Raw genomic sequence first — 24575 nt, 5'->3', positions numbered from 1 at the left:
TCATGGTACCCATAGCAAAGTGATCAGCATACTTAGAGAAAATCCCCCTACTATATAAATGACTCAGTAAACTCTCAACTAGAGTAAAAAAAATGCAAAAACATTTGGTAAAAAAACAAAAAAGCACAACAACACCACAAATAACCCACCACTTCATCCTCGAAGCCCCCAGCCAACACCAGTGAATAGGAGCCATCGTTACTGCGCCCGTGGATACCACCAACATGCGGCCTGTGAACACCTGCCTCACTCACCTGAAGTGTGGGGCCCGAGAAAGACACAGAGACGCCATTGATGATATGGGCAGTGATGTATCAGATATCATATTACAGAAAGATATGACAATACAACACATAGTGTCATAATAATTACAGAAAAGTATAGATGAGACATGTAAGACTTAACAAATTGCTCAATTTTCTTTTGTTTTTTAATCGATGGTCCAATTATACCCAATTCATTTGTGTCGCAGTGTAGAAACAGCTAACCTGAACTCTGAATTTCCAGGTGGTTCCAACAGGAATACCGGGTATGGGTCCATAGTGGTTCGAAGGAACAATTGTGCACTCCTTGGTACGCCCCACACAGGCCATACCCTGCAATCACATCAACAAAGTCAACAAAAATGTAAGCTGTATGCACAGAAACAACATTAAATGTCCACATGAGCGCAAAAGCCTTCAGATCCCATTCAAATAGTGTTTAAGGGCAGAGCTGCTGATTTACCTTCAAAAATCATCAGAATTCAACTGAGGATGTACACAGGATTTCAAAAGTGAGAGGGCAAAGAAAAGTTGTATTTTAAGGGTAATAAAATTGCAAAGGCAAGAATAAATGCTGTGTGACTCACAGCACTTAAATGTGCCCAAACACACAAGCCAGGCTGTTTTCAATTAGTCCACAGAGAAAGAGAGCATTCTGGTAAAGAAACAAGTTTTTTTTCCATTGGCAGTTCCAGGAAAGTGGCTAAGTCATGCTTAATGGCATTGTTCACATTACACCATGGAGCAGAGCGTTAGGGAGACGGCCAGGCCAAGATGGAAGCGAGCCACACAATATCTCAAAGTGTTGCCATGAGAAGACTCTGAGGAGATTTTGAAAAATATTTGACAGTATGCTTATAACAGATGCTTTTTAAAAACAATTATAAATGCGTGTCAGCTGTCTTCCTCTGTCTCAAGTTGCGCCTCAGCAGCCTGCATGAGATAATTTAGTTTTTGTATGAAGTAAAAGTTGAAAAGTAATTTTGACCACACAAGAAAAAGGAGGTGTACAACGTAATCATTAGTCATGTTAGGAGTATTTGAGAAGAGCTTGATAATCATTAATCCATCAATATTCAAAATGTCATTGGCACGGCATTTGCAAAAAGTGATTTGATATTATTCAATATTATTACCCATCCCTGGGAGCCTGGTCTAACATTAAGTAGATAAGTATTTTTGACTGGATCAAAAGCTTCTGATCTGATTGTTTGATTTAAGGGAAAAGGCGGTTTTGTGCTCAGGAAATATTAAACAGGGCTTCAAATAGGTACACACAAAACTCTTCACATGAAACAAACCATTTATATCAGATCAAGAACCAAACACAGAGCAAATTACTTACTTACACAAAATATTAAACATGAAAGATACACTGAATAACAAAACCGCTTTCAAGAAGTAAATGGAATTAAAGGCATTTGTGATGCGTGCACAATGCACTGAATGGATGAATCAATTAATGATTGGCTCACATAAACCTGGGGATGTAGGCTATAACTGAATAGAATAAAATAGAATAGAAATACTTTATTGATCCCAAGCTGGAGAATTGCAGTGTAACAGCAGCATTACACACAGACACATCAAAACAGTAATATAAAAATACAATATAAAAGATAAATGTATAAAGAAGCGGCCTAATTATACATATCTATTTATACATTACTGTATAACTTTAGTTTCATAAAGTAGAAGTAGTAGAAGCCGTTTTTGTGTGTATTTTTTGTGTTCTGTCACCAACAGGACTGTTATGCTATAATAAAAACTTGTATGGTCAAAATTATTTTATGACGATTTTTTAAACGGCAACATTTAAGTACATTTCAACAGTATCTTCAACAATATATTCCAGAAAATGTAATTCATCGAAACACTAACGTGGTCTACTTCTGCTTTGACAAGGCCTGGCCGACTGGAGACTCCGTATTCTTTACTTGATCAAGGCAATTTGAGAAGGAACCACATGCCTTCCCTCAGGCTCACTGTTTAAATTTACTTTCAGAGCCGCTGTCAGTCCACCTGGTGTGTGTGTGTGTGTGTGTGTGTGTGTGTGTGTGTGTGTGTGTGTGTGTGTGTGTGTGTGTGTGTGTGTGTGTGTGTGTGTGTGTGTACCTTTGGGTGCCCTTGCACTTGGGCCTTACCTTTCCCCAGTCCCTTTGACTCTCAGTTGTGGCCGAAGGCATCTTGGCTTTCTTCTTGCTTGCTTTGAGCTTCTCTCCTGCCTTAACAACCTCACTGGTGTCATTCTTACAGGTGGGACAGTACCTGGCAAAAAAGGAGGAGACTCCATGGATTTAGGCAGGTGTGCGCGTGTGAGTTTGATAGCAACAAAGCTCTTACCCAGATTAGCCAGAAGGCAAAGACAATGAAAGTCCCCTAAATAGAGATGTTGCACCAACTTAAACTTTTACATTCGATGAATACCAGAAAGTCGCAACAAAAAGGTGGTTACGGTATGTTGTCAGTTATTTTCACATTCAGTCTTCTGCAGTTTTAGTTCCATTACACAATACATGGAAAACACAATAACAGAGGGTGGGGATCTTCCTCTCAGTAACTGATTCACACCCTCATTTCTGTTTGGCAGAGAAACATTTGAAGCAGCTGCATTAGATAAACTCATTCCTGCATTATGTCATTTTTCTATATTGATTTTAACCTCAATCACCACTTAATTACTGCTTAACTGCACTTCAGCTCATAACGGACACCGTTAATCAACCTTCTCAAATTGATTGTGAAGCGCGGGATGTTGTGGCTAATTGCTGAGCTACACTCTTTCTCACCAGTCCTCTTCATCTGGGATGGTGGCCAGCGGCGGGTTGAGGCAGTAGATGTGGAACGCCATGTTACACTCGTCACACAGCAGCTGCATGTGAGCATCCTGCTTCCCGCCGCACACACAGCAGGAGCAGAAGCGACACTCTGCTTCTGGGTCAGCCTTGCAGTGCTTACACTCGGGGCCGCTCTTCCCTGAAAGTCGGAAACATTCATACATCGCATGGACAGGTACTTGAAGATGGTCCCATGGTATAGTCGAGCAAAAATATACCTTCAAATTCAATAAAGACATGTATTCTGTGTGTGTGTGTGTGTGTGTGTGAGTGTGTGTATGAGTGTGTGCGGTGTGGTGCATACGTTTAAATTGTCCATCTGAAGCTGAGAGTGCACGAGCTCCCGGCATCTCCACCTGGTAGATTTCATCCAGAAACTGAACTTTACAATCCCCGATTATATCTCCAGGACCCCTGGAGGGAGGGCGAGAGACAAGAGAGAGAAAGGGAGAGGAGCAAAGAGAGAAAGAGAGAGCACAAGAAAACCAGAGAGAAAGATGATAAGATGTGTTATTGAGAGTGCGACAGAGAGATATGTTACACTTTCTCTTGGTAAGTAACAATAAAAATAATTTGCTTGGTAGATATTCTAATGAAGAAAATAAAACAGCAATCACCCCCCTATGGCCAACAAATCACCCTCCCGCCTAGGAAGGAACGATCCTCACCCCAGGAGGATCTTGACTCTGAGCTCCTTGTTGGTGCGGGAGGCTTGGTTGAGGGTCTGAACCTCAGCGTCGAACCAGAAGCCCCTTTCATCTGGTGTCTCCATATTGTAGTTGACCATCACAAGCATGCCCACCTGGAGCTGGTCCCACCGCAGCAGGGTCCTGGCACGTGGCCGCACATCCACCGGTCGCATCTCCACCACACCGTTCTCTGGGTAGCTGGAAAAGAAAGAAGAGAAGATAGGTGTGTGCATGTATTCTGTGTGTGTGTGTGTGTGTGTGTGCGTGTGCATGTGTGTATGAAATATTTATTCCATTTATTTAGCCCATATGTTGTTGGAAATTGAAAAGTGTTCACTTCTTTATACATTAGCTACACAGGCCAAGGGAAGGTTTGAGCTACCACTGAGCACTTGACATCAGTTGAATCGAATTGAAAAGTAAAACCTTGGAGAACAAAATTGAACATTGTGAAAAAAAATCCTCAGCAAAAAGCAGCTATTTGGAACAGCATGTTCTGTAAAACCAGATGGAAGTGAATAGAATCTATTTGACAGCTCAACGCATTAAGTGACAGACTGTTCCAATGCTAAGCAATATAAGCCTCAGTGCAGGAACATGCACGTGCAAAGGCACAGGGACAAACACAGTAATACATTTAGATTTTGCATAGAAAGCCAAATGCTGATTACAGACCTATATCAGTTTATTCAAATGTGAATTTAGCCTTCTTATCTGCCTTCATCTGCCCAACAAAGACACAGAATATAGTGCAAATTAAATATGATTTGCTACAAGCTTCAAGTATAGGTAGAAACTAGAAGAAGTGAAACAAAGCCAAAAAATACTATTACCAATAAAAGTGTACATTTTACGCATCGTATCTTCAGGAGAAATTCAGTGATATATAGCTCCTACTAGAGCTTTGATTCACTGCCCAACCCAAACCCGGCAGTGTGGGTCGTGCCCATTTCCAGGATATTTATTTGACTTATACACATGGATTAAAAAAAGCAATAGAAACTAAAATAATTAAACATAGATGACTGTACTTGTTCTATGAAGCAAAATCCTATATACCATAACATTAGCACACATCTTTCTGACTGGGTTTTTGGAGCAAATATTTATGGAGGATTTTCACTACATTAGCCTTGCTACACCTCCCCATTAAGCTACGCAGAAAACAAATGCAATACTGCCAATGGTAAAAACCTTTTCTTACAAGTTTGGTAAAACTTGGATCAGTTTTTTTGACACGTTACATATAAGTATGTATGGGAATTAATCCACAGCATTCTTCACATACTTTTACAAAATTACACATTTTCAGGGGATTCCCACTGGAGCTGCTGGAGAACATAACAGCGTCATTATACAGTATTCACTAAGTCGGTTTCTGGGAGTAAGAAAAGGTGAGGTGACTAAAGATGGTCGACAGCCTAGATTTAGGAATATGCAGTAATGGCAGGACTAGATTAAAACATCCAAATGTCTTTACTGCTTTAGATATTTTATGTCTGTTTTGAAGGTTTGGCTCATACTTTGCTGATGGACTACATATATGCATCAAATATATGATATGAGCAACAGTATTTTGTCAGGATGGACAGCTGATGTCTCTGAACTGGCACAACCACTTCAAAAATCAAAACTGACCTCACACAAATTGATGGAGAGGTCTTCTAAGAGGAATAGTTCAACATTTAGAAAATCCACTTATTTGCCTTCTAACAACAATGCCAGTCTTGTTTTCAGGGGGAGGTTGCCAGGCAACCAAGAAAGACTCCAGAAAGTTACTGCACCTGGCCAAGAAATAGTCTGGCATACAACGCCCTTTAAAACCACAACATGCTGTTTTAACACCTTGGTTTTTTGACGGATTAAACAAACGAGTGAGCTTTAAAAGTTGTCAGTAGGAAGATTTTGTTACATTTAGAAAGAGCCACACTAACCTTTACCCCTTGTGTCTAGTTGTTGTGCTAGGCTAAGCTAGCTACAGACACATTTACTACAAGAACTATGAACTTAGACTATTCAACACACACAAGTCTTTAATATTTCTGATATTGAAAAGGGCTTCTGTTTTTTATAAATGGCCACTGTCCATGAAGAAAACCAGTACCAGTCTGTACAACTCAAAATGTTCCTCTGTTGCCGAAAGAAGATCTGAACAAGTGTGAAACGTCCTCTTGTCCAGCAAACGCTGAGTGGAGGTATGAGGTTAATTGTGCAGGTTTCCTGTCTGCCAATCATCATTAACTGTAAGGATCAGGCCTGACTCAGACACAAATTAAGTTAACAGCAGCTTGCTTGCCAATAGCTGGAATTATGCTTACAGATGAACAATGTGTTAGCACTGAAGTTTAACTGCACAACAGCCTGCACACTCAGGTTCGCTCACACAGTGGGAGGTGGAGGGGGAAGTAGGGAATTGTGTGCATGAGCAAGCAGTGTATGTGTGTGCTTTTTGAGAGAACGCTAGTCTAAACTGGGTACTTTCTCAGACAGTCTGAGCTGAAACAGAACCAATGATACCAATGAATGAACTAAAATACCAAACATTTTAAGATGCACTACTTATGCTTTATTTCTTGACGACAAGGTAATGCTGCATATTTTTAAGCCTTTGTAATTCAACAGGAGAGGGCCTACAGAGGCAGACTGTACAAGTTGTAGCACACAACTCCCAGAAAGAGGAGGCCGGGGCACAGTGCAGGGATTTCCTTTTTAAGGCCCAAGGGATTACTGCAGTTTTTGGTAGGGTGGGGTGGGGGTGACTACAAGCTACTAACACACACTCACAGGAGAGGGATATCAACCTTTGAGCACAATAGGACTCAGCATGGACAGAAGGGGAACACGGAGCAACACAAGGGGAGCAGAAGTACCCAAGTTTAAGACCACACAAGCTCAAACACTAGAGCTGTGTTGGCAAGAATCTGGCGATACGATACGCATCATGATACAGGGGTCAGGATTCAATAGGTTGCGATACTGTAAGAACAAACTGTCATATTCATACATTGCTATGTTGGGAGTGGAAGAGTCAAATGGCTGAAGATACATTACAGCACTGCTAACTAGCAGTCGGGGGGGGGGGGGGGGGGGGGACACCACAAATGAACTGTGAATGAACTGTCTGTCACCAATATTTGCACATAAACTTTTAATTTAAAATGTTGCTGATTTTGAGTATCGATACAGTATCACAAAACATATTATCGCAATACTCAAGTGTATCGATATTTTCTGACACCCCTATCACTCTCTGTACTGTTGTACACTGGCCCTCAGTAGACCCATGAACATCCACCAACAGAGGCACTAGATAAATGAACTATAATATAAAACTAGAATTACTGCCTTACAGTTGTATGCCTCCGCCAACCAGTCAAGTTGCAGTTTATATCCATGTCTGTCCAGACTTACATAATATATGAAGTGAAGACTTTGAAGGAATTTAACAAAAAAGGTGTCAAGTGTATTCTTTTTGGGGACACGTTGCATGATGAATAAAGGCCAGAAAATCATATTTACAGAATTATTATTATCATTATATCACAGTGAAGTTGACCTTTGACCTTCTCTATATAAAAAGTCATCACTTCTTCATTTTATCCTATTAGACATTTGTTTGAAATATTGTCATAGCCTCCATGGGTTCCTGGGATATCGCTTTAACAAGAGTGGGACAGACGGACGGACAACCCGAAAACATAATGCCTCCGGCCATGGCTGTCGCCGGCATAATCAAATATTGCAAACTGCAAACTTACAAAGCCTGATGTGATATAAAATAGACAATTACATCTAATTTTATCTGTGAGAACATTTCAGCAACATCAGCAACATACACCAATGTATAAGGCAATAGAATTGCATTACATGACAGTCAATTTATGAGTAAACATGACTGTCCACTGTTTGGATCAATTAAACAAAGGCCCTGCAATGTGACACATGTATTAAAAAGCTCTTGCTAGTTTTGTCTAGTTGTTCTTCCCTGCATCTGACAAAACATGTGTGATGTATACAATAATTATGATATTATTACTTACTTCTTTAAATTTTATTTTTACCCATCTGAAGAAAGACTTACTGACCCATACTTAACAATTAAAAATCTAACGTATGACTCCTTCAGATTTGGCCAAAATAACTGTAAACTAATTGTCTTCTTCTGTTTGGACCAGATATATATGCAATTACCAGAAGAACAGAAAACACGGGTCTGTATTGTGTTGTATGATTCTGACCCCCAACAAAAGCTGGCAGTGATTCAACAAGAGACATCAGTACTTCCTGCAACTGCCCATGGCTGATGGGTGGAGGGAGGCTACTCTATGAATGTTGCTTTCATGTGATCCCAATTATGTGGTGTGTCGTGGCCACGCTATTAATCTCATTTGATCCAAGCGGCACATATTGCATTTCTGGACAATTCTTTGCTGACGTGTTAAAGCGAGACTATGCAGGCTTTGAATGAAGAAATGCCACATTACTCCCCTTATGAATTTAAAGATGGATTTGTTAGCATTTAAATACACTTCTGTTGCTGCTTAAACTTAACATGGTCTGGCATGACCAGTAGCATATGGTGGTATACAGGTTCTAATTGACCTTAAACCTCATTTGGCTTTTCTGTACTCCCATTAGTTGTTAATTATCATCGACATATGTATATACCAATAAATACTTCACCATATATCTGCAAACGGCTAATATTGGCTGTTTATCAGTCTGGCTCCAACTACAGTATTTATATACCCAAGTCCCTGAGCATCTGCAGTAAACATCTTGACATCCAATTTTTGTAAAAAACATTGAATCATACATCTCAATTAAATTACATTCATTAAAAGAAGTGTCTTAGATATTAAATAACTTCTTGCAAACTCTCAAACCTCTATCCATCTTCAGGCATACTGCTACACATAATGATTTACTGCTTTCTTCGGAAACAAAATACAGTGTATTCCTCTCAAACCACCTGCCGATTTCACACCCAAAATAAGAACCAGAGCTGTGAGTCTGAGGGAGTAAAATCTAACATTTGAAGCAGTGGTGTTAAACCTCCACACAAAGTTAGAGTGACTGTCAACACACAGTGTTCCTACATACAATGTAGAAACCTATTTAATCAGTAGTGAAATTGAGATACAGGACTTATCTACAGAGGAGCTCTCCCAGTCTCTTGTGTTATGAAACCATAATTAGCGCTCTGTGTGCTTAGTCGAGGTCCCTGTAAAGTGGGAGAGTCAAGAGAGAAAATGAGAAATCCTCAATTTGCTAATAAGCAGCTGAGTTTGAAATACTCCGATACTAAACAAGCTTGATATAATTGCTTCACAGTAGTGCGGGAAAGTGACAGCAATTTATTTTAACCTCAGCTTTATTAGTAAGTGAGGACAAACTGTGAAGCTGCAACTTTTTATAAATATGTATCTAAATGACTTGAAACTTGAGGAATTTCAAAGTTCAGACATCTGAAGACAACTGCAGGTATTCAAATAATTCCTAGGCATTACTTAATTGTCTAGTACTAACATATAATGAGGGATAGCACTAGAGCCAAACCAATATGGGATTCTTGAATATGAGACTCTTGAATAAATAAATATCTGATGGTAAAAATATATTTGGAACATTATATATTCTTTTTTTTTCTACAAAAGCATGTAAATAATTGTATTTTTATTCATAAAAAAAATATTTTTGATGTAATGATTTCTCTAATGTGGTTGCTAAAGCCATAAAGTATATAATTGAAACGATACAGATAGAATTGCATGGTAATCACACAGTTGTGACAAAGGTATGTATGTAATGTGGCAGCATCTTATGCAGTTTGTTTTGTTTCACAGCAGACATTCTGACATGTCAAAGTAGGGAAGCACATGCAACATTAAAACATTAACAATGGCTGAGCCAGTAGAATGCACAATACCAGGACCCTGCAGCTAAAGTTATCTTTAATTCTATGAATTACACCTGTAAATGCCTATAAACCACCATGTTGAAAATGACAGTCACACTAAACCCTATGATCCTAAATTAAGGATCCTGAACTGCGTATTACATGCTCATACCAACATAACTGTAATAAGACAATGTCAGTCATTTAGCATTTTGGTACTAATCTCTAATCAAACAATGACTGCTCTGTGTAGAAATGGAGATGGAGAGTGGGCGGGCGAGAAAGAGAAACTAAACTTATTTCATTGTCTAAATTAGTAACTGCAGCAAATAAAACTCACTCACTCACTCAGATAACAACAACTCTCAGATAAGGACATGCCAACTGCCACAGCTTTAGATGCTGGTAAGATCTCTTCCATTACATCATGATGATCCTGGCTAATTAAAGGAGTCCATTTTAGAAGATCTTAAGCCTGTCTTTTAAGCAAAGCCTTCCCAAAACACCAATTTTAGTTTAAACCGCTAAGCTACATATCAAGCATAATCAAATAAATTAGGTGCAGTGCTATGAATTGCAGAAGCCTTGTTTTTTTAATTGCTATTGTAAGAAAAGCACAGGTGTTACTTATAACATAAACAATTGCTCCATTATATTCAGGTGTCCCACTAGACCATGACAGTGTGACAGTGAGCCAGTGTGCACAATACCAGGACCCTGAAACTGCAGCAGCTAAATGGATTTAATTGAACTGTGATTAATTCTCTGCTTTTCCTATTTGTGACATGTCAAATTGGCTTCCATGGGGCCAAAACCTCAGAGGGCAGAAAAAAACAAAACAAACAAGATGCCAATCTAATAACCCAGCATGTAGATTCTGAAAACTCCTCTCGATGTTGTCTGAGACTAATCCTGTTGTGGTTGCACTAGTGTTTGAGTTATAAGACGGAATATACAGTATAATATAGTGTTAATATACCGTATATGGCAAAGGCATGAAAAGTACTTTTTGCCCAAAATTCCATCTGACATAAACTCAGCCTTTGGCCAAACCTACACAAAAGGAATTCTGCCTTAGCATGAATACATTATTTAATTTTGGCCATATTGTTTTTCAGGAAGTACAGTTTGTTTAACAAGAAATTCAGTTTGTAGTTTTTGATTTTACATCAAGGCTTTGGCAAATGAATTGGCTTTGAGGCACTATCAAAAAACAGGATGCCAAGCGCCATTTGTGTATAACAAATATAACAGTCTGCTTAAAAGCTACATAGACAAGAATTATACTTGCCCTTTTCGTCCATATTTGTTACTCCCTCCACAGAGAATCTTAAACATATGTTAGGCTCAGCCAAGATTTAAACATGAAACCATATCTGAGAGTCTTGTTATGGAACGACACAAACACAGAAATATATTACACGCAAACACACACATGCCACCTCTATTCCCTGGAGCAGCAGAGGAGTTTATCCTAACAGATGCTGTCCAGAACAGCCTCATGCAAAAACATGGTAGTTAATTTTATAGGGCTGGTTCTCAATTCTAAGGCTATGCGAGCAGGAGTTTAATGTGTGTGTATGTGCCCGCGTGGGAAGGTAGAGTAATCTTACCCACCCTCTACTTTTCTCTGGCCAACAAAATGAATAAACCTGGAATGACGCTAAGGACAGAGAGGGATACTGCGCATTTAGTGGAAAGCAAGAGCCTATTAAACAAGCCGTCACTACAACAGAAAGCTGGGAATTTAGATATCTTGCATTTGTAGCTGTGGTTTCTCAGCAGTACACAAAACGGGGGATGTATTTGTGGCTCAGTCCATGAAGCTACAACTTACCTGGGTTTAAAACGAACGTGGGACCTTTGTTGTCATTCCTGTCTCACTCTCGCTCGCTTCCCTGCCTCTCAGCTAGCAAATTAAGCCAATGAGGCGAAAAAATAATCTGAATAAACAAACAAACAAAACTGATAAATAACTAAACCACTTCAATTAAATATAAAGGGGGATTGTACCTGCAGCAACACTCCTGTCCCTCTGCAAATTATGAAACAACAAATAAAAGCCGAATACCAGGGATTTGGAAGATTGCAGAAAGGCAAATGGGAATGGTTCTGCCTAAAAGAAAACACACATTTCCTACTCAATAGCCCTTGATACAGTTTCTCTGGCACAACATCCCACAACTAAAAAACACATAGCAGGCACACACTATGATAGACACAGCGAGGAGGCTATGTCTCACTGGTGGCATGTTCACTGCAATTACAGACAAAGCTGAAGGAGCAGGCAAAGAAGTAATGCTCCTGAGAACTCATGAGTTACCATGGAAACATCGGCTTCTGAATGAATTTGCTAGAAAAAGGAGAGCGTACGAGATACAAGTCCAAATTGTAGCACCAACTACACAAACCCCCTCTCCATCCCCTGAACTGCCAGGAGAAAGCAAAGGCTGCAATTCCCAACACGCCAAACCACGGTTACTGATGCTTGCAGCCCCAGTTATACACACGAACACCAACGAACACACACACACACGCACGCACGCACGCACGCACGCACATACATTTCCAACATTAATAACTAGCAAGAAAGCCTATTTTCTGCTATGCTGTATTGAGAAGCCACACATCCGCACCCTCTTTTTTGCGCCACAGCACTGTGCCTTCCAATTCTAAACAGCATTTTTACCATCTAGAATGATTTTTGTTAACCGGACCAAAATGCTGTCACAGTGACACTGTGCAGATGTCTGCTAGAATACAAAACTGTGCAGTTATTTCAAAACCTGAGATGATGTGTTTTGTTATCACTGCAACCAAAATCAGCTCAGTTGCCGCAAGAACCCTTGTCGGCATAATGGGGCTTCACTTACTCGTCATATTTAATGTGGTAAATTACATCCTCTTCTCTCTCCTTGGTCTCTGTAGCTGCTGTAGAGTCTGTCTGAGAGGTGGAGGCTCCATTACTCTCAGAGCTAAACACAACATTATTCCTGTTACTGTCTGTGGTCTGGCCCTCGGCCTCCAGCTTTCCATTAGTCCTTTTTGGGGGCCGGCCCACCTTGCCCTTGGTGGGTGTTATCTGTCCTTTGGGAGCACGTGTCACATTTTCGAGGCAGGCCTCAAACCAGGCACCGATGCTGACATCTCTGCAGTCCACCAGCTCGTTAATCTGAGAAGACACAAAGACAAAAATAAAGACATGTAAACACATGGTCTCTTTTGATCCCATGTGTTTTTCAAAGAAACATGCTATGTTTTAACCCAGAGTGTAACTTCACCCCCTGGTCTGAGCCTAACATGCAAAAATTTGAAAATTGCAACAAAGAGGCTCAGAGGGCAGCAGAGAGAGGGCAATGGGAGTAATTAACATTGATTTGATATTCAACATAGATTGATGATGTTCTTCACATTCTTGTGTGCATAAATGTTTGAGCTACATTCTTGAATGAAATTTAATCCGTCACACTATTTGGATATGTGTTCCTTTGTGAAAACCACATAAAATAGAGTTTGCAGTGAATGCTTAAAGCCTGCAAAGGCATGTGACCTTGACCTGAAGTTGTACAATTTACAACTTATACACTTAGCTACGGTATTGATCTTCCTGCATGTTGGATTGGATTTTTGGCAACAAAAAGAGTCCAGTCCCACACATATAATTCTTAGACATGTAGGTCAGCCAGCTGGCAAAGCTCAGTAAAACACAGTAGGAGAGTAGAGTAAATCAGGATCACCAAGTATTGGTTTTGACTGCAATCTATTATTAATCTGTAAATTGGTTAGTGACACGGTTGAAAATAGTTGTTTCTTATGTGTGGTTTGTCATGTCTGTCCCTGGTAAGAATAACCACATGCTTGTGTGTATGTCATTAGTCCTAATTAAATTAAAGGCATTCAGGGTATCTGACCCAAAGACACAGCAGTTAAATAATGAGAATAGAAGGATCAACAACAATTATAAAATGTATTAACAAACATGAATGCTCTCATCCTCACCTTGTACACACCAATTCCTGGGTCGACTAGTGTGTTTTTGCTTGATGTGGGGGGCTGGGTGTCCCGTTCCGGACTGGAGGACTTAAACCCATTTTTGGTACTGGCTGAGTTACTGGTAGCGCTGGTGTCCGTCTTTGTTTCGTTAACAGTGCTGGTAGTGACGCTGCTGCTGTCATTGTCTATATTGGTGGAGGTTTCCATTGCAGCGGGGGAGGCGGGAGCTGGGGAGTTGTGGCTTTCCAACCTGCAGTTGGGAGGGGGAGTTGAACTACAGGCAACACTCGAGGAGTCCTTGGCAGCGGGGCTGTCTGGAGGGTCGGTCTGTGAGCGAATCAGCAGCTGGACGATGTCATTGAGTCCCACGTTGTAGTCAAACAGTGTCTGGCCATCTTCCATCTAAAAATTCAAAAACAAAAAAAGCCAGTGACATGTATGAATAGACACAGCTTTGCATGTGCTGCACAATTGTTTTCATTACTCATTCGTCTTCAAGTGGCTCTTTTTTAGTTATAAAACCCAAAAGGTTTGTTTCTATCTTTTAAAAAGTAAATAAAAAGCTAAAAATTTTGAAATTGTTGCAACAGTATATCTAATAGTATATTTATTTACCAGGCATCAACTTGCCCTAAGGTGATGTATTTGGACAATTGCAAAAATGTCAATACATTCCTTAATAAACTTTGTCCCAAATTTCTTTCCTCCACCCATCTATACATCCATGTGGTATGAAATGAACACCAAATGAAATGAATGAGCCACGGAATGCCCTCAGACAAATACACTCAGCTGCTTGTCAAGGACAAACAAAGAACACAGAAGACAACATTGAGCACTGTGAGAGAAAACGATTATGTGCCGTTCCTGCACTCAACAGCATACAGAGGACATCAAGATACACACATAGCACTTCAATAAATCCACGACTTTAAATACACCAGTGGTGTTTAAGGACATTGATTAGGAGTCCACAGAAACAACATGCTCTCTGTTCTCAAATGGGCCAATGATTAGCTAGCGATTAAATGCATGTATGACTACATCTTTAGCCATTCTTTATATATATATATATAGAAAAGGGGGAAAACAATAGAACAATTATCACTTATGACCGGTAAGCTGTTGGCACTACTAATTAGCAAGGCTTGTATTGGTTTACATATCCAGTGCAACCGAATTGATGGTGATTTACAGCTACACCATATTTCTACAAGAAATAAAAGGAAAAAAATAAATAAAAGAAACGAATGCATGAATTAAAGTGATAGGAGATGTAGCTGGGGGAAAGAAATGACTGGGTTGCCATGACAACCAAAAGAGAGCACCCCCACCCCCATGAACCTGAATCATGTACACAATCTCTGTCGACACGAACCCACCACCAACATCATGGGCATCAGATGAATGGTTCTCTCGAAAAGCGAGCTCTTGAAGAAATGACAAGGGCCCGTTAGAAACCCATATTTACTCTTCTACCACAGCCAATCTACTGTTAAGTATACAGTACTGCTGCTGCCTTAGGAATGGAGCTTATGGCAGGCACGCCAACTCATTACAGACATCAGCTATTCATTTTAGCCCTCAACCCCACAAGCCCATTGTATTGGAAAGACGAGCATGGCCGCCACTCGCGCTCCCCTTCTCTTCTTCGTTATTTGACAGCGAGGAGGAGGGCGGTTGGAGGCGTAGCAGGAGAGCAGTGGAGAGAGCAAGCGCAATTTCCCCATCCCTCCCTGTTTTAATAGTCTCATGAAATTTAGATCAGAGGAGCAGTGGTGCAAACATAGCCATACCGTGGTTGCTATACTCACCTGTCTGTATTCTGTGGTAGTCTATATCAGCATTTCTTTGTCTGTCTCCCTGCCTAAATTCGATCTTCGTTTTAGTCTCAGTAATTGTCTACCCTCCTCTGCCTTGTGCTACTTGATACTGCATTAAAACAAACAAACACACTAACAGAAAACACCCTACGCAGACGATAAGATGGCGGGTAGGACCTGCAGCACAAGTACTGCGTTGATGGACGGAGAATTACACAGACAGACCTATGTATCAGAAAAACATACAGTAGAATTTCACGCACCTCAACAAACCCCATATATGATATCTAAGCTGTTCCAGGCTTCCACGGTGCCTTTATTGTGTGATCAGCAGCCTCTCACTGCGAGGTACTACAGCCCTGACATCAGTAATAACCAGCTGAATAATCCTTCAAACAAAGAACCACCATCTCGACAGGCAATGTCCGAAAAACATGTGAATATATTCATGGAGGTCAAGATCTCCTTGGCAGAAATATTTGTTTGTTGACTCTCTCACGTGTAGGACGAATAACATCATTAAGGATATGACCTTTTTCTCCATCATAAATAAGAATAATAATTTTTAAAAAAACATCCTCATCCTCATTATGTGACTCAGTGAAATGTGTGTTTCAGAGGAAGACTTCAGTCCCGAGCATGCGTCATAATAAAGCTTTGGGAAAACCAGAGACACTTAACTTCTCAAAGGCGAAAACAAATCGGACAAAAATCCTTGGCAAGGTTGTGTGTGTGTGTGTGTGTGTGTGTGTGTGTGTGTGTGTGTGTGTGTGTGTGTGTGTGTGTGTGTGTGTGTGTGTGTGTGTGTGTGTGTGTGTGTGTGTGTGTGTGTGTGTGTGTGTGTGTGTGTGTGTGTGCGTGCGTTTCCCTTTAAACATGTGAATCCCATTGTTGAGTGAAATAAAATTAACACCCATGCTAATTTCTGTAACAGGAACCAAAGTCCAATGTCAGAAAGAACGTCAAACAAAGAAAAGAAAAAGACCCTTGGCTGCTGAGATACTGTAAAAACAGTATCTCATCTCAAAAATACTGAACATGTAGACCGAGATAAGTTTTTACCTCATTCTGACAATTCTTTATCAGCTAGTATCAGTGATGAAACACATGTAAATGTTAATATTATGATAAAACTACAGCCAATAATTCCCATCATAGAGCAGAAACTGTGGGTGGGGAGAGATTTGGCTGCAGCTTTGCATTTAGTTTTCTTATTGTGACAACAAAGAATCTAATTGTAATTGTATTCTCAAATTTAGGTAACTAACACCTACTTAGTAGCATATGCCTGCATAGCAGTGATAGAAAAGAGTAAACCAATAATTAAAGGCAGACCCAAATTGAAAGACAAAAGAAATCATGATGGCCCATTTAATATCAGTGCCTAGTGCTACGATGGAGCTTAAAAGGTATAAAACCTTGCTGGTGAAGAGGAGATTTCATATCAAAGCAGAAGTTAGCCTCTTTTACTCAGGCAGGCTACCCGAAACCCTTACTCCTACACGATTTCTTCAACACCCTTGTCTCCGCCCACAGGCCATCTAAGCAAAGAGCTGAGCAAAATAGGTCAGATTTCCAAAAACAATGACATTGGGTGTGTCTGTCTGCCTACCATCTACCAAGCTACCAGCTTTGGTCTTTTATTTCTCATTTCTGCCCACAGTCATTCAATCTTTTACCAAAGATTTCCACTAGCACTTATAACATACTATATATTTAACTGTTGTGTAGAGTTAGTCTGTATATTGATATTAACAATCAGACTAACCTATAGTAAGTTGTGCTTTTGATATGTTTATGACCTGCAAACGTGCCATTCTTGATGCTAGAAATCCACAAAATGAGAGACGATTAGGTTTATATTAACCTGAGCGAAAAAAAAACTACTATAGAAGGGAAAACCCTACTATTCACAATGCAGCTGTAAGAGCTGACAGTTAACAAGTAGGATATTTGACCCATGAGAAGGGGTGGCAAAACTAGAAAGTGAAAGTGTTAGAAAGCCTGCAGTTGTAGTTTAGGTTTAGTGCCTCTCTTTGTCTTTGCTCTTTGTCCAGTCTATCTGTGGAAGAAGGGTGTGACTGTGTACATGCATGGCTGCAGCCAACTCTGCTTCCCCTGAAATTCTCAAAATTTTACAGCTTGGAGATGCCCAAAGAAAACCCATCAATCGAGGAGCCAAAACATCAATGCATGTATAATCAAAGTGTAATGATATCTAGGTCACAGCAACTGTCTGCGTGAAAGGAGGCAGGCCAATAGAGCTTTCCTACTGCCCAACAATAGGCAACAGCTAACAGTGGAGGGCAGCCCAATCGTTTAAACATGAAACATGTTGCTGCCTTGGTAGAAAAAAAACACAAGCTAACGGCAGCCTTATATTTGAAGCACACAGCCGCAATACAAGCTGAGCTTGTATTGAACAGGCCAAACCTTTTTTTTCAAATTAGTTAATGAGTAGTCTACTACAAAAGTGAGTGCGGCCGTTGAGCTGAAAGGCTGCATGGACGGTGGAAGGTATGTGTGTGAGTCTGCCTGTAAGTGTGGGTGACTAGAGACGTTTCTCAAAGTGAAACGGAGACACAATGAGGAGTGCACAGGCGAAATTGCAAAATCCATAAAAAAAACAAACACTGAGGCAAAGTTGTGTGGCTGCTGGCTTGAGACCCTTCTGAGTCAAGGGCAAGCATGACTTTGAACTGGAGAGGCAGCGTGCGCAGTGAGCTGGAGGGAAAAACAAGACGCCATTTTGTAAAGGAATTAGACTGAGTTATTCTACTACAAGTAGAATTCCTAACAGAGTGCAGGCCGTGCATGTAAGGGCGCTAGCTACTGTACGCTGCGTGTCACTGGCTCATTCCATGCTTTACTTAACATATGGAAATCCCCTAATAACCCCCCCCCCCCATTTTCCAGTGAAATGAAGGAAGCGCAGGATTTACTTCACAGGCTGTTGCAACCACAGCTCAAATAGTCTATGACAAGTCCAGCATTACAGATAGTTAATTGTTATAAAAGCCACTATGACACTACGGTGTTTTTAAGTTTAAGGGTTTGTTTATTCTAAAAGGAAGCTGCTCTGAACAATTGCCCATATTTCTTTTACTACTTGGTGCAACACAATATCTCTTTTAATAATAATGATTTGCCATTGTTAGGTTTTCCAAGCAAACCATTGTTTTTGACAAAAAAACAACAACATATGTGCTGCAGTCTACAGGGATAGCATGCTATGCATTAAAGGCACTCAGAACAGTTCTTCTTTCTCTCTGTCCTGCAATATATATAGCACATAAACAGAGAAGAAAATCGACCCATTGTAGTCCGTATGACCCAGAATTGAACGTTGCTGAATGTGACTTCATTATCATTTAATTACACAACAGGAAGTAGGGTAGAGTACTTGAACATGCAGAAAACTATTTATAAAGGAATTTGGCCTGGCATATATGAATGAAGGCAAGTGTGACTAAATGTAAACAATGTGAGATCAACACATCACGTTGGGTGCTTGCTTCCTCTGAGCTTATCTGCCTGGCTGATTCATACTGTGTTAATATCAGCTTTGTAATGTTACGCTAATACTAAATAAATCATGCCACCAGTGTCCTGGTACAGTGAAGGCTTTCACTTAATATATTCATTCGAATATGTTGGGTCAGTCTTTCTGTCTTTCATGTTTTAATTATCTCATATACTGTATGATTACAAATTTGAACAAACAGAACTTAAATAGTGAATTACACAAACTTCGATTCACACTGAACTTCTGTCATACTATATACTAACATTTTTTGCATACACTATGTTAACAATAGCAGTATGAGTGAGTGAGTGTGTGTGTCAGAAAGAGAAAGAGAGACAGAGAGAAAGAGAGAGAGAGAGAGAGAGAGAGAGAGAGAGAGAGAGAGAGAGAGAGAGAGAGAGAGAGAGAGAGAGAGAGAGAGAGAGAGAGAGAGAGAGAGAGAGCGAGAGAGAGAGAGAGAGAGAGAGAGAGAGAGAGAGAGAGAGAGAGAGAGAGAGAAAGAAGTAGATTGTATAATTTGTATGTTCAAAAAGTAAGCAACAGGTTTTGCGGCTGCACGCTGCATGTAAGGGCTGCAGATTACACTCTTCATACCATTGCCTTCCCTATCAAATGGCATTTACTAATTAGAGTTGCTTTGATCACTATGTGAAAAATGCTACACTCACATGTGTTCATAGTAAAATATGAATCATCACATTTTTAACACCACATGATTCAACAATGTGTGGAAAAATGCCATCCCACCAGACTACAAACTCCAGTCTGGTTAAAGCCTTTAGACCAAAGACACAGTATTTAAGGCTTGAACATTTTTTGTAGTTTTAGCACCAGTTTCCTCACAAAGAAAGTGACCAACCAGAGCACTGTTGGTTTTTACATATTTTGCCAACAATTATAATTCATGACTGAAAATTTTGAGTGATATAATATAAGCTAATACAATGTGTTCCTATATCATAATACACTGGGGTGGGCACTATGGGCCAAATCAATATTATATAGTACAGCTAGTTATCACAACATGCATGCAAATCCAAATATACATATATATACATAAATATAGCACCAGTACTAAATATTTGACATCTGATGCTGTGACAGAAAGTCTTGATCTTAATACGAAGATCAGAATTTGTCATGCTAATATAAGCTACTTTAAGTAGTGCTGTGGTGCTATGGTGTAGTGCAAGTCAATCGTTTAAGGCTGCAGAAGTCAATTATTTACAAACTGTTCTAAGAAAGTTTATGTATACATTTATCTGCCAAATTAATTACTCTAAAAATTAGATCATTTTAGCCTCATCGAACATCAGGTTTAGCACTAGAACATACAAACCCCAGCTTTGGAGACACACAGATTTTACATTCATGTTTTTAAACCATGCATTGTGCTTTTGAATTTCACTTATTTTCTGTAAAAATATTTCTCTTTTATCTGGACCCTGGGTTTAGGTGTATCGGTATCAGCTGATGCGGCCTGCTGTGTTCGTCAATAGTTTTTTACCGGCATGATTTACAGGCAGGCGTCCACAGGCAGCTCTGTGATGCTGGAGACGCCTTTTCTGAGTTCAATAATTGTTCCTTTTTAAAAAAGATTTTAAAATTGAGACAATATCGGCTCAGGAAAATCGGCAGTCTATATCGGCTATGCCTTATAAATAAAAATAAGTGTTGACCCTTAAAAATCCATATGGGTCGATCCCTACCGGAGTTTGTAATAAACTATTGATTGACAATGATATGAACAGACTGGAGCTGCAATGATTAATCAATTAGTTGTCAACTATTAAATTAATTGTCAAATATTTTGATAGTCCATTAATCGGTTTCAGTTCAATTGTTGGATTTTACGTTCTTAAATGTGAATATTTTCTCGTTTTTTTACTCCTCTATGATAGCGGCCAAAACAAGACATTTCCGGATGTCATCTTGGGATTTAGAGGCTCTGAATACCCACACAGGGGTTTTCAGTTAATCTGGCTGATTAGACCTCTTCTCATGACTGTGTGGGTGTGTATACTCTGTCCGACATCTTCCTGTGTCTCCTGTTAGCTTCGCTGCACCTGTAATTTGTCCCACCTTTACCATTCTTATTGGTAGACTTGTGACCTTGTAAATTCCCATCAAATCTCTGCCCACCTTCAACCCAAGCAGAGGTCTCATCAGCCAAAACAACTGAAACACCTGTGTGGGTGTTCAGAGGCAACTTTGATCAACATGTTTCACCATTTTCTTCATAGACCAAATAACTAATCGATGATAATGATAATCAAAAGATGAATCAAGAGTAAAAAAACAGCCCTATAAGAGATGAAATGCTTAGGAGCTTAGGTATAAACTCATGATCAAACAGGTGTGGGGTGTAGTAAACCCAAACAACATTGAAATGTTGGTGCAGGCAAATCAGGAGAGATATCTTAAAAAAAATGAACTAAAACTGAGAGATAAAATACATACATATTAAAAAATACAGCATATTTCATAATGATTGATGTCCATTAATGACATGACAATCACATTGTTATGGTTAGAATTTAACTACTGCTAATAATCAGACATTGCTTTACAAATAAAAATATATGGTAATGCAGTAAGGCTTGATATTTGGAAACCGTCCTGGTTTGAACCCAAAACATGCCTAGGAAGCACGTCACTAAGCCATCTGAATCTGTGTTTTACACTACTCAATACTGGCAGGCCATGAGAGGCGAGAGGTGTGCATCTTGTCCTAACTGTACAATGTGCATACAGTAGTGACTTCAGGAGTGTAAACACAACTTGCTTTAAGATGTCAGGGCACGTGGAGCCACGAGTCCCCTCCTCCCTCAAAATTATTATTACCATCATCATAACACACCACATGCACACGCCTGGTAGCTCACTAATGGGCTCAGCGCCGCTTAGAGAGCTACTGGTGCCACATGTTACAAAACACAATCATACAGATAACGGTTATACAGGGACACTGGCTGTCACGTGTAAATAAAGCTGCCATTCATTAATGATACGGTCCGATTGTTTGCACTGCACTACTTTGGTGAACATGTGGAAACAGAGGGCGATGTTGTCTTTTCTCTCGCGCGCCAATGTAAACAAACATGTCTACGACGTTGAGACATTTGTTGCATGCGGCTCTCTTCAGCGCGAACCCAAAACAAAGCAATATGGCTCCATAATATGACCATACATCGGTGTAATGACGCGGTTTTTTTCTCGGGGGGTGGCTCTCCACGTACCCCCGGGCTCTTGCGCAAGAACTATTGGCGAATTCCTATCAAAACAGGAAGCTCGGATGGGTCCGAAATGGGCTACAGTACCAGAGAGGACCACTGACTCTCCACCAGCACCCTGCCAAAACATCAAAAACCGACTGTTGCATTACGGGGGTGGCACATAGATTGCATTTACCTGCTTTCCTCGGTAGAACAGGCGCTGCTGGTGTGGGCTTACATTGAAGATGTCCTGTATTTTCAACCGTAAAGACTCAATTTTGGTCAATCTAGAAAGATCCTCCACGGTTCGCGTCTCCTTCCCGTCTATAGTGCGAACCTGGATCCACATTGTTGCACCGCCCCGTCAAACGCCTTAAATAAAAAGCAGATGAAGCAGTTTTTTATACGAATACTGTCTTTCCGGGGGGTCAAAGAAGACAGAAATGAAAAATGTTCAGGGCTCCATTGCGTTTTCCTCTGCAGAGGTAACGTCGGACTGGCTCGCGCAGGAGGTGTCTCACATGAGGTCGCGGCGCCAAGCAAATCTCGCGAAATAACGTTTAAGCGAGCACGGTTTGCAGTTAAAGGCACAGTGGCACAATACAGAGCCACATCTGAAGGCGTTTACAGTACAGTAGCAGGCAGCCAGCTATTAAAGTGGTGCAACTTAATAGTTTTATTCTATGTAGCCTATGCATATAGGGACCATGATATCATATACAGTACAGTAATATGTTGATATGATCACACAGTATTTTTTGGGGCATTTTATGCTACTTGAGGCTATACTTCTACACCACTACCTTGTCTGAAAGTCACTTTGCACATTTAAATACATATAGGTTTAAACATCAAGTCTCGTCTCTGTCTTCCCCAAAAGACAAGATTACAACTGCTGCACATTCAGGTATTATATAATTGATTATACGTGCTGCTGTCTGTTTACAAATAACTTAAAAATCATGCCTGACGTGCCTGAAAAATACACCTAGTCGCCTAAGATCTTTATAGGTATTAGTAGAATAGTCAGTAGGCTACAAACCTCTTCTGCACACAGATGGAACCCGCTTATTTAATGCGCCTAAACTTTCAGTTTCAATTTTAATTTAAAACCTCTCCTGCCTTTGATTTATTGATTGGTTTCTTCACGGAACTTTTATTTACACATAATATTGTTTATCGGTGCAACTGACTACTACACAGAAACTGTATTTTCTCTATTTTTAACTAATAAAATAGTGTATTTTAATATATTTTATTTTCCCTCTTCATTGTGATTTTAACTGTTGTAGACCCTTTTCAGGAACGAAATGGAAATAAGTCATGCAACTTAATTGCAATATCTTGATTAATTTTGGTACTGTATGCACATTTGTGTACTATATTTTAATAGGGGGCTGTACTGTACTGTACTGTACTGTCAGAGAATAATACATACGCGCGCATTCAAGACGCTGTTTGGTGTTTTGCTCATATGTATGTAGGCAACATGTCAAATCCATGAAAATAATGTGATGTGTTAATTATATGTTTTTTAGATCAGTGTGGTCATTAGCATCTCAAACCCACCCGTCAGTGGAGGTCTGTAATAGACCAAAACCATAGAAAATACTACACATGGGTCTCCCTTGCCCTTGTTTTGGTCTGTCGGGTAGTCTCAGGCAGTGCTTCCTACCTCCTTCATTAGGATTCACACACACACACTTGTGCCGAACATAGCCATAACCAGAATAACCATGCGGTGGAGCCTTTTTTTGTGGGCGGTAAAGACGACATCATTTGGCCAAGAGCAACCAGAGAGATCAATCAAAGGGCAAACGGACTTTACAAACGCGTATGTCCGACGTTAGTAAGTAGCGACATCTAACGGTGAAAAGTAAGTAATGCGTGCTAGTGAAGTTTACACCGTACACGGAGGAGTACCCACTGTGTTTGCTGTAATTAATTGAGACTCATTTATGATTGAGAGTTTCTAGTCTGATGTTGTTGGTTAGTTGCTGTGTAAAATAGCCTTGTCGATAATGTATGATTTGTGTATTTTTTTAATGACAACTGTCTCAAGATGTTCCTCTTTCAGTGACACAATCACAATAGGGTAAATAATACCAGTGATGTAAAATAACTAAGAGCGTGATCACACTGTCCTCCCGGACCGAGACCCGGACTTTAGGGTACTTGTCCCCCCTCCCTCTCCCCCCCCCGCGCCCCAGCCCCGTTTGTACTCACACTACCAGGGCCGGCCAATGCTTCTTGCTGTCCACACGCCATCAAGCCGTAACACGTCACACGCATTGATCGCGTGTGTGTGGCTTTGTTTACAAATCTTTCCA

The 24575-nt window shown here is 40.2% G+C and overlaps 1 protein-coding gene across 2 annotated transcripts in view; it reads right to left on the bottom strand.

The window, feature by feature from the left end:
- The window catches only part of uhrf2 (ubiquitin like with PHD and ring finger domains 2), a 35699-nt gene that overhangs the window by 5723 nt on the left and 5401 nt on the right, over positions 1 to 24575 (bottom strand). Inside the window, exons 1-9 of one of the 2 annotated variants that reach the window (XM_083929698.1) lie at positions 22442 to 22722; positions 13688 to 14083; positions 12562 to 12860; positions 3769 to 3987; positions 3405 to 3514; positions 3053 to 3239; positions 2408 to 2531; positions 489 to 596; positions 150 to 254 (exon numbers count right to left, since the gene is read on the bottom strand). In XM_083929698.1, coding sequence (XP_083785824.1) covers positions 150 to 254; positions 489 to 596; positions 2408 to 2531; positions 3053 to 3239; positions 3405 to 3514; positions 3769 to 3987; positions 12562 to 12860; positions 13688 to 14083; positions 22442 to 22594 — 1701 coding nt within the window. In that variant the 5' untranslated portion in view covers positions 22595 to 22722. Of the gene's footprint in view, positions 1 to 149; positions 255 to 488; positions 597 to 2407; positions 2532 to 3052; positions 3240 to 3404; positions 3515 to 3768; positions 3988 to 12561; positions 12861 to 13687; positions 14084 to 22441; positions 22723 to 24575 lie in introns of those variants that run through there. The other variant, XM_083929699.1, reaches the window with a different exon arrangement.

This window comes from Echiichthys vipera (assembly GCF_963691815.1).
Source record: "Echiichthys vipera genome assembly, chromosome: 16".
Classification (NCBI taxonomy): domain Eukaryota; kingdom Metazoa; phylum Chordata; class Actinopteri; order Perciformes; family Trachinidae; genus Echiichthys; species Echiichthys vipera.
The sequence above is the reverse complement of the archived record's forward strand: the minus strand, read 5'-3'. Positions and strand labels throughout refer to the sequence as shown.